General features: G+C 49.8%; 1 protein-coding gene across 1 annotated transcript in view; it reads right to left on the reverse strand.

Moving 5' to 3' along the window:
- Window positions 1-16,390, reverse strand: part of LOC138748538 (tyrosine-protein kinase receptor UFO-like) — a 150,097-nt gene that overhangs the window by 7,399 nt on the left and 126,308 nt on the right. The window contains exons 17-22 of the mRNA XM_069908917.1: window positions 14,127-14,204; window positions 12,366-12,458; window positions 10,862-10,983; window positions 4,801-4,910; window positions 2,874-3,033; window positions 340-476 (exon numbers count right to left, since the gene is read on the reverse strand). Coding sequence (XP_069765018.1) covers window positions 340-476; window positions 2,874-3,033; window positions 4,801-4,910; window positions 10,862-10,983; window positions 12,366-12,458; window positions 14,127-14,204 — 700 coding nt within the window. The remainder of the gene's footprint in view (window positions 1-339; window positions 477-2,873; window positions 3,034-4,800; window positions 4,911-10,861; window positions 10,984-12,365; window positions 12,459-14,126; window positions 14,205-16,390) is intronic.

Below are 16,390 nucleotides of genomic sequence, written 5' to 3' on the forward strand. Positions count from 1 at the left end.
ATGGGGTGGTGATCTCAGTGGAATGGACAAAATTCTAAGGGGGTTTGATAGGGTGGATGGAGGGATAGCGTTTTCCCCAAGTGGGGTGTCTACAATCTGTGGTCACATTGATGGCAATGTGAGGAGAACTTAACGGAGATAGGGAACCACGGAGGTTGGGGCCAGAATGAACTCAATGGGCCAAATGGTCTCTACTTCCATTCAGGTAATACTCCACTTTTCCACAAAGATGCCATGTCCAGAAATTATGATTAAATATTGTTATAAAAGGGAAAGAATTCTCCACATCCCGAAGTAGAGAGTGGAGCAGGTTATATCTGAGGGGTAGGGGGCTCTCACAGTGCATCCAGGCAGTCCGGGGGTTGCTTCAGCCTGTTGCCTTGCTGCAGGTAGTCATAGATCTCACTGTTCTCCACCCCAGGGTACGGGGTTTGCCCGCGAGCCGCTATCTCCCACATGGTGACTCCGTAGGACCACTGCAAACACAGAGAGAACCAGTCAGCCGGGGTCCTGGTGTAGCCATGGACCCAGTATTGGTGAACGGGATAGGTAGTGATGGTTGTCGTGGACACTCTCGGCCTGTTTCTGCACTGTGTGAGATTCCATGACTTACACCCACCAGCAACTCAGTCGGGATAGACCGACTAGATGTGACTAAATATTGAAGAGCCTCATGCAGTTGAGGAAACCATACAGGAAGTTTTTGGATCATATAAACATAGAAGCAGTGAACGGGAGGGCCCTGCCAAGAGTTGTGGAACAGAGGAGCAGATTTCATATAATACGTGTGTAATAGTCGATATTTTTGGCCCCGGCTGCTCACCCGCCTCCCAACATCATGACCGGGGACCCTTGCCTCAACCCTGGCCATTCACCCAGCCGAGTTGCCAACACCCCGACTGCCCTCCCATCCAAGCTCCCAGCGCCCCAGCTGCCCACCCATCTGGGCTCCCAACATCCCAACCACCTGTCCATCCGAGGTCCCGATGCCCCGAACGATGCAGGTACTCACTGCAGTCAAAAGCCTTTTTCTTTGGCTTGGCTTCGCGGACGAAGATTTATGGAGGGGGTAAAAAGTCCACGTCAGCTGCAGGCTCGTTTGTGGCTGACAAGTCCGATGCGGGACAGGCAGACAAGATTGCAGCGGTTGCAGGGGAAAATTGGTTGGTTGGGGTTGGGTGTTGGGTTTTTCCTCCTTTGCCTTTTGTCAGTGAGGTGGGCTCTGCGGTCTTCTTCAAAGGAGGTTGCTGCCCGCCAAACTGTGAGGCGCCAAGATGCACGGTTTGAGGCGTTATCAGCCCACTGGCGGAGGTCAATGTGGCAGGCACCAAGAGATTTCTTTAGGCAGTCCTTGTACCTTTTCTTTGGTGCACCTCTGTCACGGTGGCCAGTGGAGAGCTCGCCATATAACACGATCTTGGGAAGGCAATGGTCCTCCATTCTGGAGACGTGACCCATCCAGCGCAGCTGGATCTTCAGCAGCGTGGACTCGATGCTGTCGACCTCTGCCATCTCGAGTACTTCGACGTTAGGGATGTAAGCGCTCCAATGGATGTTGAGGATGGAGCGGAGACAACGCTGGTGGAAGCGTTCTAGGAGCCGTAGGTGGTGCCGGTAGAGGACCCATGATTCGGAGCCGAACAGGAGTGTGGGTATGACAACGGCTCTGTATACGCTTATCTTTGTGAGGTTTTTCAGTTGGTTGTTTTTCCAGACTCTTTTGTGTAGTCTTCCAAAGGCGCTATTTGCCTTGGCGAGTCTGTTGTCTATCTCATTGTCAAAAGTAGTACATGTGTAATGACCAAACCCCTAAATTTTACCCTAAAAATCGGTCCCCAAAATTTGACTATTACACATGTATATACAGTAGCTCCCTGCAAGTGGTGTCACAGGTAGACAGGGAAGCCAGACAGGTGCTGGCACACTTACCTTCATCGGTCAGGACATTGAGTGCAGGAGTTGGGATGCCATATAGTAACTGTAAAGGACATTCGTGAGACCACATGTGGAGCATCTGGCACCAGATTATTGGAACAAAGCCATTTGGCCGGGAAGAGTTCAGAAAAGATTCCCAAAGATCTTATTGGGTCAGAGGACTAGGTTAGGAGAGACTGGATAGGCTGGGAGTGTAGAAAGCTGAGGGCAATGAAGATTTTGCTTCCTGAACACTTTTGAATGTATTTCATGGAATTTAGGCCACTAATCACAAATATCACCTTAAAATTTTCCTACCACGTATCCATTTTTTAAGATCCAAACTATTTTTGTGATTTCCTGTCACATTTTAACTTTACTTTCAGCGTACAAATGCATGAGGTGCAAAATATAATTGAACATTCATTTTCTGAATTCGCACTTGGAAGCCTTCCCCGCTGATCTTGGCGCCGTCAGTGACATCCACCGTGAAAGGTTTCACCAGGATATTGCGACCAAGGAGAAGCGGTATCAGGGCAGCTGGAATCCATCAATGCCGGCCGACTATTGTTGGACACTGACCCGAGAGGCATCAGATGCTGAGTACATATGAAAATCAGCGGCAAAACATTTTTAGGTCGGTTGAACGAACGCAATGTATTCGATTAAACATGCTAAATTCAATAAAAGTTAATTTAATCTTTCTCCAACTTCCTACGCGATAAAGCAAATCTGAAATGATCTTTGTGTTCAGCTTGAAGTTGTCTATCAGAATCCCCAATTTTTTGTCAGGAAGCAAACCTTTTGAAAGAACACGTTGGCCAGTGTTACAAGAGATGCTGATTTTAACTTTTTGGTAATGAGAATAATCAACATTACCAAACTCTCCCCCTGCGCCAAGTGCCCAGTTGTCTGGGACATATTAAGGTTCCACAGACCTTGGGATTCAGTGTTCATACCACATCACTCTTGCTTGTATAAACTCTGTCTGCCAGGCTCTCGATCGCAATCCACTTCACAGGCATCTTTGAGATTCGGCCCTGGCGATAGTAATCCCCGTTGTAAATCTTTTTGGAAAGTCCGAAGTCAGCTACACAGACATTCATGTTTTCATTCAACCTACAAGCGAGGGAGGGGAGAGAGAGAGAGAGAGTGAGAGAGCGCAAGAGAGAGAGTGAGGGAATGAGAGAGAGTGGAGAGATAGGGAGTGAGAATGAGAGAAAAAAGACAAAGAGATATATAGAGAGGGGTAAAGAGATAGAGAGATAGAAAGAGTAGAGAGAATGAGAGAGAGAGAAAATAATAAAACAAAGTGATCATTTAAAGCTAATATCAAGCCATCCCGAATTTCATAGCTCACAGATTTTCAGTGATCCAGTGGGAATGAGGGACAGATCCTCCTCATTCCAGGATAGGCCCGGGAGGAATCGTTGAGGAGGCTGTGTGTCCCTGACCGACTCCTTCCCTCTGAAATGGAGTGATTCAGGGCTCTGCCTCCTGTGTCCCAACTCACGGCCAACCTCACAGTGGCAGACCCGCAGCACTGGAGAACCGGGTTCAATCTGGCCTGGGCCGCCATCTGCGCGGAGTTTGCTTGCTCTCTCTGTGTCCGCGTGGGCTTCCCCCACACCCCCCCCACCCGGTTTCCTCCACGCGTCGTTGGGTTAATTGACCGCTGGGAATCGACCCAAGAGTGTGGGTGAGAGGGGGCTTGGAATTTGACAAGAATGGTGGGGGTGGGGAAGAATAAAACTGGGATTGATATAAGACAAGTTGGTACAGACTTTGTGAGTCAACGGCCTATTTCTCAGGCAGTCGAGGGTTCTGGACGAGCTGACTGCCTGCCCTCCTTTGGGATTACATCTGGGCCTGTGTTTTACAGTGGCTGAGTTCCAGAAATAGGTGTGTGTGTCCCCACCACACCCCACCCCGGGGATTGAATAGTAACCACATGATTTTAATTTTAAAATGTAAATCATGTATGGTTTATTGCATCTGTACAAATGGGTGGTATCTCGCGCACTTCCAACAATGTAAATATTGCGTTTGGATGTAATTCTTTGTAAAATTTAGACATACAACACGGTAACAGGCCCTTCTAACCCATGACCCCAATCACACCCAATGGACATGCAGCCCCCAGTACGTTTTGAATGATGGGACGACACTGGAGCGCCCGGAGGAAATCCACGCAGACATGGGAAGAACGTGCAAACTCCTTACAGACAGCACGGGATTCGAATCCTAGTCACTGGAGCTGTAATAGTATACTAACTGTGCTGCCCTGTCGTGTTGTAGTCATTTGAATAAACTTTAGTAAAATCAGCCTGTTTCTGTGGTATCTCTCTCCACGTCTGTTTTACCAACATCCAGTAAAACTCCCTTCCACTGTCAACTTGAGTTCACCTGACCTGCGCTGTTGGTGTGGAATTTGCATGCTCTCCCCAAGACCCGCGTGGGAAGGAATGGATGGGAATGTGTGATTGGCTAGCATAGAACTCAATAGGCAGAAGGGTATGACTCCAGACCAGGAATTCAGAGTGTGATGATTAAACACACACACTGCAAACTCCTGAATGGGTTCCCCGCAGGAGTGTTAACGTCACAGGAAACAACATGAGGTGGGGAGGGGTGGGGGGGGGTGGGAGGGTGGAGAAAGCGTGAGTCACAGCGGGCTGCTGTCGTGGGGACCTGCTTCCAGCTGGGGTCCTGCCAAGTGGTTTCCGTCCTCTTCAACACTCTAGATGGAATCAGCCTTGTTCCCAACCCAGAGAATATCACTGAGGCACCACCAGGCTGGCATGGTGCAGCAGTGGGACCACCTGCTGAGGTTGGGGGGCGCCTTTGGGGCGCCAGGCAGCGCAGGCCGCATCTCCCCGGACTCACATGCAGTTGCGAGCAGCCAGGTCTCTGTGGATGAAGTTCTTGTTGCTGAGGTACTCCATTCCCCGGGCCACGTCCACCATGAACTTCACCAGGGTCGGCATCGGGAGATTCTGCAACAGGACTAGAGTCATTAACATCTGACGGGGATCCTCGGGGAGGTGGGGGGAGGGAGACGAAGATCCAGGGATGGGAGGGGGGGGATTGAGAAAGATGAGAAGGTCAAAGAGAAACAGACTGGAAAAAAAGGGTAACAGAGTGAGAGAGGCAGTCAGAGGCTGTGTGAGAGAGAGAGAGAGAGAGAGAGAGAGAGAGAGAGAGAGAGAGAGAGAGTGATAGAGGGAGAAAGACAAAGGCAGGAGAAAGGGGTTAGAAGAAAAGGGAGAGGTGATGAAAGAGAGGGAAGGAAGAGAAAAGGGCGAGAGATAAAGGATGAGGGGAGGTCAAAAGAGGAGAGAGAGAAAAGCCGCTTTCAGGTGCTCGGACGCAGATAATGTGCCGGCAGACACAGCAGGGGGAGCGCAGCTGGGACGTTCAGGTGGCCGCAGAGAAGACGCCTTTCTGTCACCCGAATGCGCCAGCTGAAAGAGAGCTGCGTCTGAGTGAACGCCGGCTCCTACGGACTGTGGCCCTAGTCCCATTGCTGCGTTCCCTTCCCCTTCTCCAAGCCCTGTATCTCTTTTGAGATCTCTTCAGACCTTTACTTTTGATCTTATTTATATCAACATTTAATTGTGCCAACTTTGGCAGCCCTGGCTTCAACTGTCAAGGTCCTGAGGTTTGGAAGCAATGTTCTATTTTTTACCGAGTTTTTGGTTATGTCATCTAACGCCCCAAAGTAGTTTTTTTTTAAACCGAATGAACGCTTGGCAACATTAAAGTCACTAACTGAACGTAAGGCGCTGTTGTTAAATTATCTACCTGATGGCAAGAGAAACAATATTTAATAGGATATTAAATCTTATATTAAATATCTTGTAAGGATTGTGTCTTGGGCTGTATTCACAGTGCTGTGTTCAGGTGCAACGGGAGATGCTCCGAGCTGGAGAATATACCTACCCGAGGAGGGTTAGGTAAGTGCTCCTCGGGGCTGGGTTCTCCACTTTCAGGTGGACACCCGACAGCTGCATTGGGATAGAATAGGCGGCTTTACAGTCGGGTCTTCTGCCCACCTGAAAGCGGCTAGAGAGAGAAGCAGAAGTGATTGCTTCTCTCTTTTTACAAATAGCCACTGTCGCAGTGGGGGGAAAGCTTCAGCTTACTTGTGCATTCAAGATCCCTGCAAACACTGTAGAAAATACAGGGAGGAAGGTTTAAGAGAGAGAGGAATAGCTGACATGTATCAATAATGCTCATTGACTTTTTGAGCTCCGGTCAGAGCTGTAATTATGACCCAATGATGACAATGTTTCGAATCACATGGTTCCATCTGCACGGGCCATCAGCAAGCGCTGTTGTTTTCATTGCTGCCGGTGTTTGTATAGTCACTGTATGTATGATATGGTAATTTAAAGGTGTAATTTTAATTATGATCTGTGTTTATCTCACTACCATTGCCATTAAATTCAGTGATCTACGGGAATTAAGATTTTTGAGAAACATTAGTACAAAAAACATTACTAAGGATTCTGTATGGTCTGGTACGGGAGGAGGTCCATGGATGGGGGGGGCGGTTGGAGGGGTGGCACCATGAGTTACCACACTGGGTGACACCCACCCTAATGAAGCCATTGTGCAGGAAGGAGAGAGAGAGGCGGAGAAAGAGAAAGGGTGCCCTTTGCTTGTTCCCGGCAGGAGAGCAGAATGACCAGCAGAGGGTACCTGCTTCAGGTACTGGCTGGACCAGCATCCGACAAGTCCACTCAGCCCATCCAGTCCACCCTGCCATCCATCCATTTCCCCACTTGACCCCATAACCTTTGATGCCTGGGCTAATCAAGAACCTGTGAATCTCTGCCTTAAATACACCCGATGATCACAAACGTCTGTGGCCACAAATTCCACACATTTACCACCCTCTGGCTGAAGAACATAGGTTATCTCTCAGGATACCTCACCCCTTTATCTCCAGCAGTTTGGTTTTTTATTTGCACCAGGTGGCACTGCTGCTCTCCTGTTTGGAGGACGCACTGCTTACCAGTCAAGGTCAAAGACTCACCCCAAGCCATCAAGATGGCCCTTGCGATTGGCCCACCTAAATCACCAGGTGCTGCAGTCCAGGCAGCCCGCCCAGACCTTCACCCAATTGGCCCAGGTGAATCATCTCGGCTGACCACTGCTGAGCCCCTGCACTTGGCTTCAAGCCATTGGCCACAGCAGCCTACGGGGCCCCCGGTACTGCCTACAGAACTATAAAGGACCATGTGCCTCTTTGTTCCACCTCTTTGGACTCCTCGTGGCACGTAAGTAGCACCTTTCACACGGGGTTGGGGTGAGTCTCAAGGCCAGGTACCAAGAGCCGTGTCCGTACTGGTCAAGGGGTGGAGGCAACTTGATCCTGACTGTTGAATGTGTATCTTCATGTAATTTCGACCAGTCATCTGTCATTATTCGAAGTGTACATTTACCCCGATGGTATTATGTGTAGAGGTTCACGTGCTTTGTACCTCAACTTTAGTCTGCTTCTTAACCTGTGGGACCCACACGAACCCGAACAACATCCTGGTTCGAGCATCTGTGGTCTCTTATCACGCCTGAGTAATGAGTGGCCAACCAACTGGGTCAGGGGATATCTACAGAGACCAGGAGTAGACTTTCTGGGTGATGACCTTTATTGGAATACAATGACCCGAAATATTAACTTGTCGTGGTGTCGTATTAACGCTGAACTAATTCATGAAAACTGAGAAATGCTGGAGGAACTCAGCGCCCACAGGAGGTAAAGGTACATCACCGAGCCCTTCTTCAATGAGCGAGTAAAAAGCAGGCAGACGCCTGAATTAAGAGGCTGGGGGAGAAGGGGTGGGGGGGGGGTGGATGGACAGGGAGAGGAGCACAGACCCACAGACAAAATATGTGTGTGATATGTTTCCTCCATTGTACATAGCAGGGATGGCCAAACCTGCTTATCGTGTGAGCCACATACGATGAACTTCAGATGTTTGAGTGCCGCAACAATCACGTGATCGCAAGCCGAGCCCACTAGCACCAGCTCGTACGATTCTGGTCTCAGCCAATATATTTCTGCAAGCTGTACATTGCATGTCAAGGAGCTGCATGCGGCTCGCGAGCCGCAGTTTGGCCACCCCTAGTGTATAGTTATGGTTGATTACTGTATATATGGAGCTGGCCCGCCCACTGATGACTCAAACCCTATGACTCCTCCCCTGTGGTCTTGCGCCATAAAGGTCGAGCCACCTCTCCCTTCCTGCCATTCCTCTCCCTGGATCCGGACCAGCAAGGTTCTTCTGTACATTAAAGCCTATCGTTTCCTCAGCCTTGTCTCTGCGGTTACTGGTAGTGCCTTACAATGTGTTCATTGGAGACGGAGAGGAGGATCGGGGAAGAGGTGGCTCTGTGAGTTCAGAGCTGGAGGAAAGAAGGAAAGAGAGACGGACAGAGACCGAGTTATGGAAAAGGAGACCGAGAGATAGGGGAAGTGGAAAAATGGGGAGGGTGTGTTAATAGAAACCGGACAAGACGATGTTAGCGCCATCCGGTTGGAGGGTGGACCAGGCGGAAGATGCGGTGTTGATCCTCCAATTTGCAGGTGGCCGTGCTTGAGATTGCAAGAGAATGAGGCAGGGAATTGAAGTAGGTGGACTCGGTGGCAGACAGAGCGGAGGTGCTCTCCCAAAGGCATTAGTGAGGCCACACACAAGAGAAACTCAGCCGGTCACGCAACATCCATAGGGTAACCAACATTTTGGACCTGAGCCCCGTGCCAAGGTATGAGAAACGGCAGGTGGGCGTCTGAATGAAAAAGAGGGGAAAGGTTTCCTGATATCATCTCCCCCATGTCACGGCCAAATGTTCCATCCTGATACGGTTATGTTTTTCCATCTGCAACTGAAGTAGGTACCCAGTGGGGGGGGGTCTCTTCACGAGGAAGTCCTCCCCTCTTACAGACCACGGGTGGAAAGTATTGCACCGAGCTGTACTGTACAACAGATTTTTAAGTCACCTCTGCGGCTGGGAGGAAATGGTGTGTGGAGTTCGAGAGCCTGCACCCTCTATTTGAGTATCTGATAGGGCTACTCCTCAGGTTCTGGCTTCATTGTGACTCCCCCACCCCCTCTCCCCAACCCGTGCTCCTGATCTTCAGTTGCGCAGAGAGGATGGGGCTTGAGGCTCAGAGGTGATCTCCTCGGCCTGGCCAAGTTGGCCACTCGCTGGGTCCAGGCAGCTGACTGCCCTGCCCATCTTCCGAGGTTGTGACGTTGCCCGCTTATCCCTGGAGATGGAGCACAGGGTTTCCTCAGGTTCGAATGGGGGGAGGGGAGGTGATATCCTGGACGATACAGAGGCTCTAAAGCATTCTGGATGGTGATGACTGTGTTATAATTTGAGCATGTAAATAGTGTGTAACTGAAGAACTGTATTAGTGTGATTTCTTGTAATCACTGAATAAAGGACTTTTGTAAAAGAAAAACAATAATCTAAGAAAAACGGAGCAACATTCTCCCTTTGGAAGCTTGATCACGCCTGCCCTCTGCTGCATTTGATTGCACTGGCAGCGGAAGGCCCCAGACAACAGGTCACCCCCAGGCCCTCCAAAAATAAAATCAAACACAGATGCGGGAAACCAGAAATAAAAGCAGAATGTGCCGGAAACACTCAACAGGTCAGGCAGCATCCACGGAGAGAGAGGGAGAGAAAGAGCGAGAGACAGAGTCAGAGAGAGATGGAGAGAGACAGATAGAGGGAGAGTGACAGAGAGAGCGACAGAGAGATATAAAGAGTGACAGAGAGAGAGAGACAAAGACATAGAGGCAGAGACAGAGAGCGAGAGAGAGAAAGAGAGAGAGAGAGAGAGAAAGAGAGAGAGTGAGAAACCAAGTTAATGTTTCTGATGGATGAGGAACTCAGCCAGTCTCGCAGCGTCCTTATGAGGTAAAGATATATTACCGACATTTCGGGCCTGAACCCTTCTTCAAGGTGCAAGCAAAGAACAGGAAGGTGTTAGAAGAAGCTCTAACGACTGGCCGGGGGAGGTCCAGACCAACAAAAGGCGTTAATTGGATATGATAAGAGGAAAGGTGAGAATTGATTTTGCCCCTGTGAAAGGAGATAGAGAGAGAGAGAGAGAGAGAGAGAGAGAGAGAGAGAGAGAGAGAGAGAGAGAGAGAGTGAGATCTGTGGGAAGGTGTGGGCAAAAAACGGAGTGGGGTGTTTTAACAGACACTGGAGAAGTCGATGTTAATGCCAACCAGTTGGAGGGTGCCCAGATGGAAGATAAGTTGGGAACTGGGCAAAGTACTTGGAAGTTGCAGGGAAAAAAACGTTGAACAAGAAATTGAAGATGCTGGGACGTTGGGCAATGCTGCAATGGTCAGGTGGTCTCCGTGGTGAGAAATAGTCGGGCAACGCCCTGAGTTGGGACCTTTTGTCAAGATTGAAGTGGGAAAGGGTGATATCAATTACCGTATACTTGTGTAAAAGTCGAGTTTTGAAGACCATTTTCTAGCATTAAATTTATAGGATCAGCCATTACATGGACACTACTTTTGACCATGTTAAGTATCTGCGTCGCTTGAGGCATCGAGACTCAAAGGGCGGACGGCTGAGGCGAGAGTCCACTTTCAAGGTGTAGGGAGCTCCGATAGGCATTTGGGTGGTAAGTCTGCATTCAAAGGGTTAGGAGCTCTGATGGGCAGGCGGCCGGGGCCAAGGTGAGAGACTAAATTACATGATTTTTGGGCCAAAGATAGGAGGTTCAACTTCTATTCGAGAATATATTAAGGGGGATAGAAACTGGGAGAGGGGACGAGAGGTGAGGGAGGTGGAGAGTCCAGGGGGAAAATGTCAGCACTTGCTCTGATTGCACTCAACAGGGGTGGCACGGTTAGCAGGGGGAGTTGGACCCCCCCCCCATCACGTGACACATTGGGAGGTGGGCACTTACCACAGGGTTCTCCCCGAGCCGAGAGTAAAGAAGGAAGCTGTGGAGGTCTCCATGCTTCATGAAGGGCAGGACGACCACTGGAGAAGGGTAACCTTCATTCTCGTGGCTCTGTAGACACACCCCTGCATGCGGAGTCAAAGGCAAAGAGTCAACAGGAAGCAGGCCTTTTGGCCCAAAAGCCCGCACTGTCGCCACCTGCTCACACGGCAAAATGGCTGGGCTTTGAGGTCAGGGGAGTTACAAACAAGGGGACATGGGTTAAAGGCAAAAGAGGAAATGTTTAGCGGGATCAGAGAGCGGTGGGAATGTGGAACAAGCTTCTAGCTGAAGTGGTGAATGCAGGCTCATTTAAGAAGGTACATGAATGAGAGGGGTATTTATTTATTTAAACATACAGCACAGTGACAGGCCATTTCAGCCCACAAGTCTGTGCCACCCCATTTACCCGTAATTAACCAAACGTTTTTGAATGGTGGGGGGGGATGCCCAGAGAAAACCAAAGTAGACACAGAGAGAACATGCACACTCCTTACAGGCAGCACGGGATTCGAACACCCCCCCCCCCAACCCGGTCCCGATCACTGGCACTGTAAAGGTGTTGCGCTGACAGCTATGTCAACCGTGCGGCCCTATGAAGGCTATGGACTGGGTGCAGGTCAGCGGAACTGGGCAGAATAGAGGGGCCTGTTTCTGTGCTTAACGTTCGATGGTTCTAAAGAAAGGATTGGCAAATGAGGATTGTTGGGTCTTGGACTGTACTCGAAGGATGAGGGAGGCATTTCCAATGCTGTAAGGCCTGCACGGAGTAGATGTGGCAAGGATGTTTCCCATGGTGGGGGAGTCTAGGACAAGAGGCCACAATTTCAGGATAAAAGAGCGTTGATTTAAAATGCAGAAACGTTTCTTAAGCCAGAGTGACTTTAGGAACTGGCCTGCGGGACCATGGACCTCAGGTTCCAGCCAGATGCTGTGTCTAGACTCGACACTGGAGGGGGGGGAGGGTCCCGTCTCACTAGTGAGGAAGGGCAAGGGGCTGTGACACTCCACCAACACCTAGTAATGGTGTTGGTCTTCCTGGTGCTGTACAGCGTAGGTATGCACTGCCGGTGTACAGAGCTGGTAAGCATTTTGGCTATTGCACAGCGCTGGTATGCACTGCCATTGTGCAGGACTGGTACGCAGTGCCGTTGTACAGTGCTGGTATGCATTTCTGCCAGTGTGCAACACTGATATGTACTGCCAGTGTAGAGGGCTGGTACATGCAGCCAGTGTCCAGGGCTGATACGCATTGCTGTTGTACCAGACTGGTAGGCACTGTTGGTCCCCACTGTGGGTACACACTGCCAGGGCAGCGACAGTGCCTCCCGTTCCGTGACCTGTGAGGAGCTCTATGGATCTGGCAGCTTGAGCTGAAACCCTGGTCCGAAAGCTAGGCCAGGCATGTGGGGAACACCTCAGAGGCTGGGGGTTCAGCTATCAGGAGCCCCGCATCAGCTTGTCTCACCCAGCAGGCTCATGACATTGGGATGGTCAAACTCTTTCATGCAGACGGCCTCTCGCAGGAAGTCCTCCATCTCGGAACGGGTACAGATCGCAACTGCAAGGAGGGAAGAAGAGGTCAGTCCCGAGAGGGTTCAGCTTGGGGGGAGGGTCAACCCAAGAGACCTCAGCAGCGGTGAGCTCAGGAAGATCAGCCTAAGGGGAGGGGCAGAACAAGGAGAGATTGGAAAAGTGGAGATGATGGGGAAGTCCTCATCGTTCTCCGCGGTCACCCTGCCAGCAGTCAACAATACCTCCCGCCGCCACCCCCCCACTGGTCAACTGCCGCCACTTGGGGAACACAGGGGGTTCAACAGGTGATCGGAAGGAACACTCGAGGGAAGGTGGAAGGGGGTTTCCAAGATGTGGAAATGAGCTGATTGACAACATGGAAAAGGTGAGGTGACAGCATGGGCACAGGTCATTCAGCCCATCAAGTCCTTGCTTACCACACCCACCCACATTTACCCCGTACATCTCATACTCATCATCTTCTCCCCCCCAACCCCCCCCCCCCACCGATTCAATCCCACACCAATGCGCTCGGAGCCAATTAACCCACCGGCACATGTGTCTTTGGTAGGCGGGAGGAAATCGGACCGTCCAGAGGGAAACCCACGCGGACATTTGGAGAACGTGCAAACTCCGCACAGTCAGCGCCCAAGGTCGAGATCGAACCGGTGTCTCTGAGGCACCGAGATGGCGGCTCTACCCACGGTGCCGCCCTGTTCCATCCACAGGCAGGTGGAGCAGACCAGAGGCTACGATCGCAGTCTTGGGAATGGGACAGTGGATGAAGGACTACTCTGCACCCTGAGCGCCCACTGGCGTACTCGACCTGGGCCTGAGGGCGGGGGTCAAATTGGGGTCCTTCACCCTCAAGACCCTCTCCTGCCCCCCCTCACCTGGGGTCCATCTGGGCAGAGACCCCTGCGCAATCATCTCTCGAGCTGCATGAAAACAGGCCCTTCAGCCCCATGCTTCAATGCTAGCCAAGTTGCCTACCTTGAATTAGGCCCATTTATATGCATTGCTTTCGCCTTTCCTACCTGACATATGAGTATTTAAACACCACAACTGTTCTCTCCTCCCCCCCAGCAGCCAGTTCCATGCACCCATAACCCTCCTGTGTTGAAGAAATCTGTCCCTCTCACCTTAAATCCCGTATCTTGGTTAAAAGCCTCTCCCTCTCATGATTTGATAAACCTCTGAATCTGGGCTCAATTTTGACATTTTAGGAAAATTATAATGGGTAGATGGATGGGAGGGGTATGGAGGTCTATGGATTGGGTTCAGTGGGACGCGGCAGAATAATATCTCAGCACTGACTAGATGGGCTGTGTGGTTGTGTTCTATGGTTCTTTAATGACCCCCTCAACTGACTACACCCCGAGGAAGAGTCCCAGTATGTCAAGCATCTCCTCATGTTTCTGGCCCGCCATGGCCAGTAACATCCTCGTCAGTGTCTTCAAATGTATTTTTAAAATTTAATTTAGACTTGCGGCTCGGTAACAAGCCCTTCTGGTCAATGAGCCCATGCCGCCCAAAATGCACCAATTAGCCTGCAAGCCCCATACGTTTTGGGAGGGTGGGAGGGAACCCATGCAGGTCACGGGGAGAACGTACAAACTCCTTACAGACAGCGCCGGATTCGAACCTTTCCAGCCGGGGAAAAAAAGAGGAGCGATTCCCCCAACAGATCACCCGCGTTTAGGCCCCCACTCACTTTTCATCGTCTTCACAGCCACCTTGAGGTAATAGTCATCCTGGTTTAATTGACCTTCCATCACCGATCCAAACTCCCCTGATAAAATAAACAAATGAGCAGGAAATTGGGATCAGAATCCAGGAAAGACAAGTGTGAGGAATTGCATTCTGGAAGGACAAACCAAGAAAGGACATTAAGGTACATGGTAAATGGTCGGGCACTGAGGAGTGCGGTAGAGTGGAGGGATCTGGGAATACAGATTCATAATTCCCTGAAAGTGGCAGCACAGGTGGATAGGGTTGTAATGAGAACTTGTGGCATTTTGGCCTTCATAAAGCAAAGTAATGTGTGTAGGAATTGGGATGTTGTGGTAAAGTTGTGTAAGACATTGGTGAGGCTAAATTTGGAGTCTTGAGTGCAGTTTTGGTCACCTAACTACAAGAAAGATATCAATAAGATAGAAAGAGTGCAGAGAAGATTTACTAGGATGTTGCCTGGACTTCAGGTACTGAGTTACAGGGAAAGGTTAAACAGGTTAGGATGTTATTTCCCTGGAGCATAGAAGAATAAGAGGAGATTTGATAGAGGTATTTAAAATTATGAGGGGTCTACACAGTGTAAATGGGTATCTCACCACTGAGGGTAGGTGAGATACAAATAGGGGTCAAGGGTGAAAGACGAAATGTTTAGGGGGAACATGAGGCAGAACTTCTTCACACAGAGAGCGGTGGGAGTGTGGAGCGAGCAGGCAGTTGAGGTGGTGAATGCGATGTCAATTTTTAACATTTAAGAAGAATTTGGGCAGGTACATGGATGGGAGGACTGGGTGCAGGTCAGTGGGTCTAGGGAGAAAAATAGTTCCACACAGACTAGAAGGGCCAAAGGGCCTGTTTCGGTGCTGTAATGTTCTAAGATCTCCAGCGTGCTCCACAGAGACTCGTGGGGAAGCCAAACCGTTGCCAGAGACCTTCCAAACTGCCTGTGAGCAATGAGTGCCCCTTCTCCAGGGATATATAGGTACTAGAAGGGCTCTTCCCTCTCCTATACCAGCTGATCCTAATCCATTTCCAACGTTGAGCCCCCCATTCCAACTCTAGCCCAACCCCACTGCAGATGATGTAACTTCCAGATGGAGCCACCAGTACATCAGGGGTTAAAGCACCACACACAGGAGAATGGGAGCAAGATCAGGCAACTCAGCCCCTCAAACCTAGCCCACCGTTCAATATGATCATGGCTGATATATGCTGTGCCAGTTCCCCACCATCCTCAATTCCTTGATCTTTCAAATAGTTATCAATCTTCACATTAAATAAGTGATTCTCAACCTTTTTCTTTCCACTCACATCCCACTTTAAGTATTCCTTATGCTCTGTGATTAATAAGGATTACTTAAGGTGGTATGTGGGTGGAAAGAAAAAGGTTGAAAACCACTGTTTTAATTGCACATCTATGTGCACGGTTTCAAGACTCCAAAGGAAATGAGCCATCGACAATTTTTCTCAAGCAAACTATTTCAGTAACAATTGGGTCTAGAGTAGTGATTCTCAACCTTCCCTTTCCACCCACATCCCACCTTAAGCAATCCCTGACCAATCACAGAACACTGATGGCAATAAGGATTACTTAAAGTGGTATGTGAGTGGAAAGAAAAAGGTTGAGGACCACTGCATTAAACATATCTAATGATCTGACCTTTACCGTCCTTGGGGAGGGGCAGCAAAAGCCAACATCTGGCACCTTCCAACCAGATGCCATTAACATTGACCTCTCCAATTTCCTCTCCCCTAGTAATCTCTCTTTCCCTATCCCTCCGTCTCCTTTCTTCCAGCTCCCTGCCCCCCCCTCTCCATCCAGAGAGAGATTCCCTCCCCATCACTTCTCAACCTTTGCTCATCTACCCTCCAACCTGTCTCTATCTATGACCTCTTACCTGTTAGCCTGTGTTTCTCTCTTCTTTTTGCATACAAATGATTTGAATATTGGAATAGATGAAGTTGTGGCCAAATCTGCAGGGTGGGGTGGTGCTGAGGACACCTAAAGAGAGTCTTGGATAGATTAGGAGAACGGGCAAAGAGGTAGCAGATGAAATATAATATTGGAATGTGTACGGTCATGCACTTTGGCAGAAGAAATAGACGGGCAGACCATTGTTTAGATGGGAAGAAAATACAAAATTTGGAGGTGCAAAGGGACTTGTGCAGGATGCCTTAAGGGTCACCCTCTTCAGTGGTGAAGAAGATGAATTCAATGTTGGCACTCATCCCAGAGGGATGGCAAAG

The sequence above is a fragment of the Narcine bancroftii genome, chromosome 13 (assembly GCF_036971445.1).
Source record: "Narcine bancroftii isolate sNarBan1 chromosome 13, sNarBan1.hap1, whole genome shotgun sequence".
Classification (NCBI taxonomy): domain Eukaryota; kingdom Metazoa; phylum Chordata; class Chondrichthyes; order Torpediniformes; family Narcinidae; genus Narcine; species Narcine bancroftii.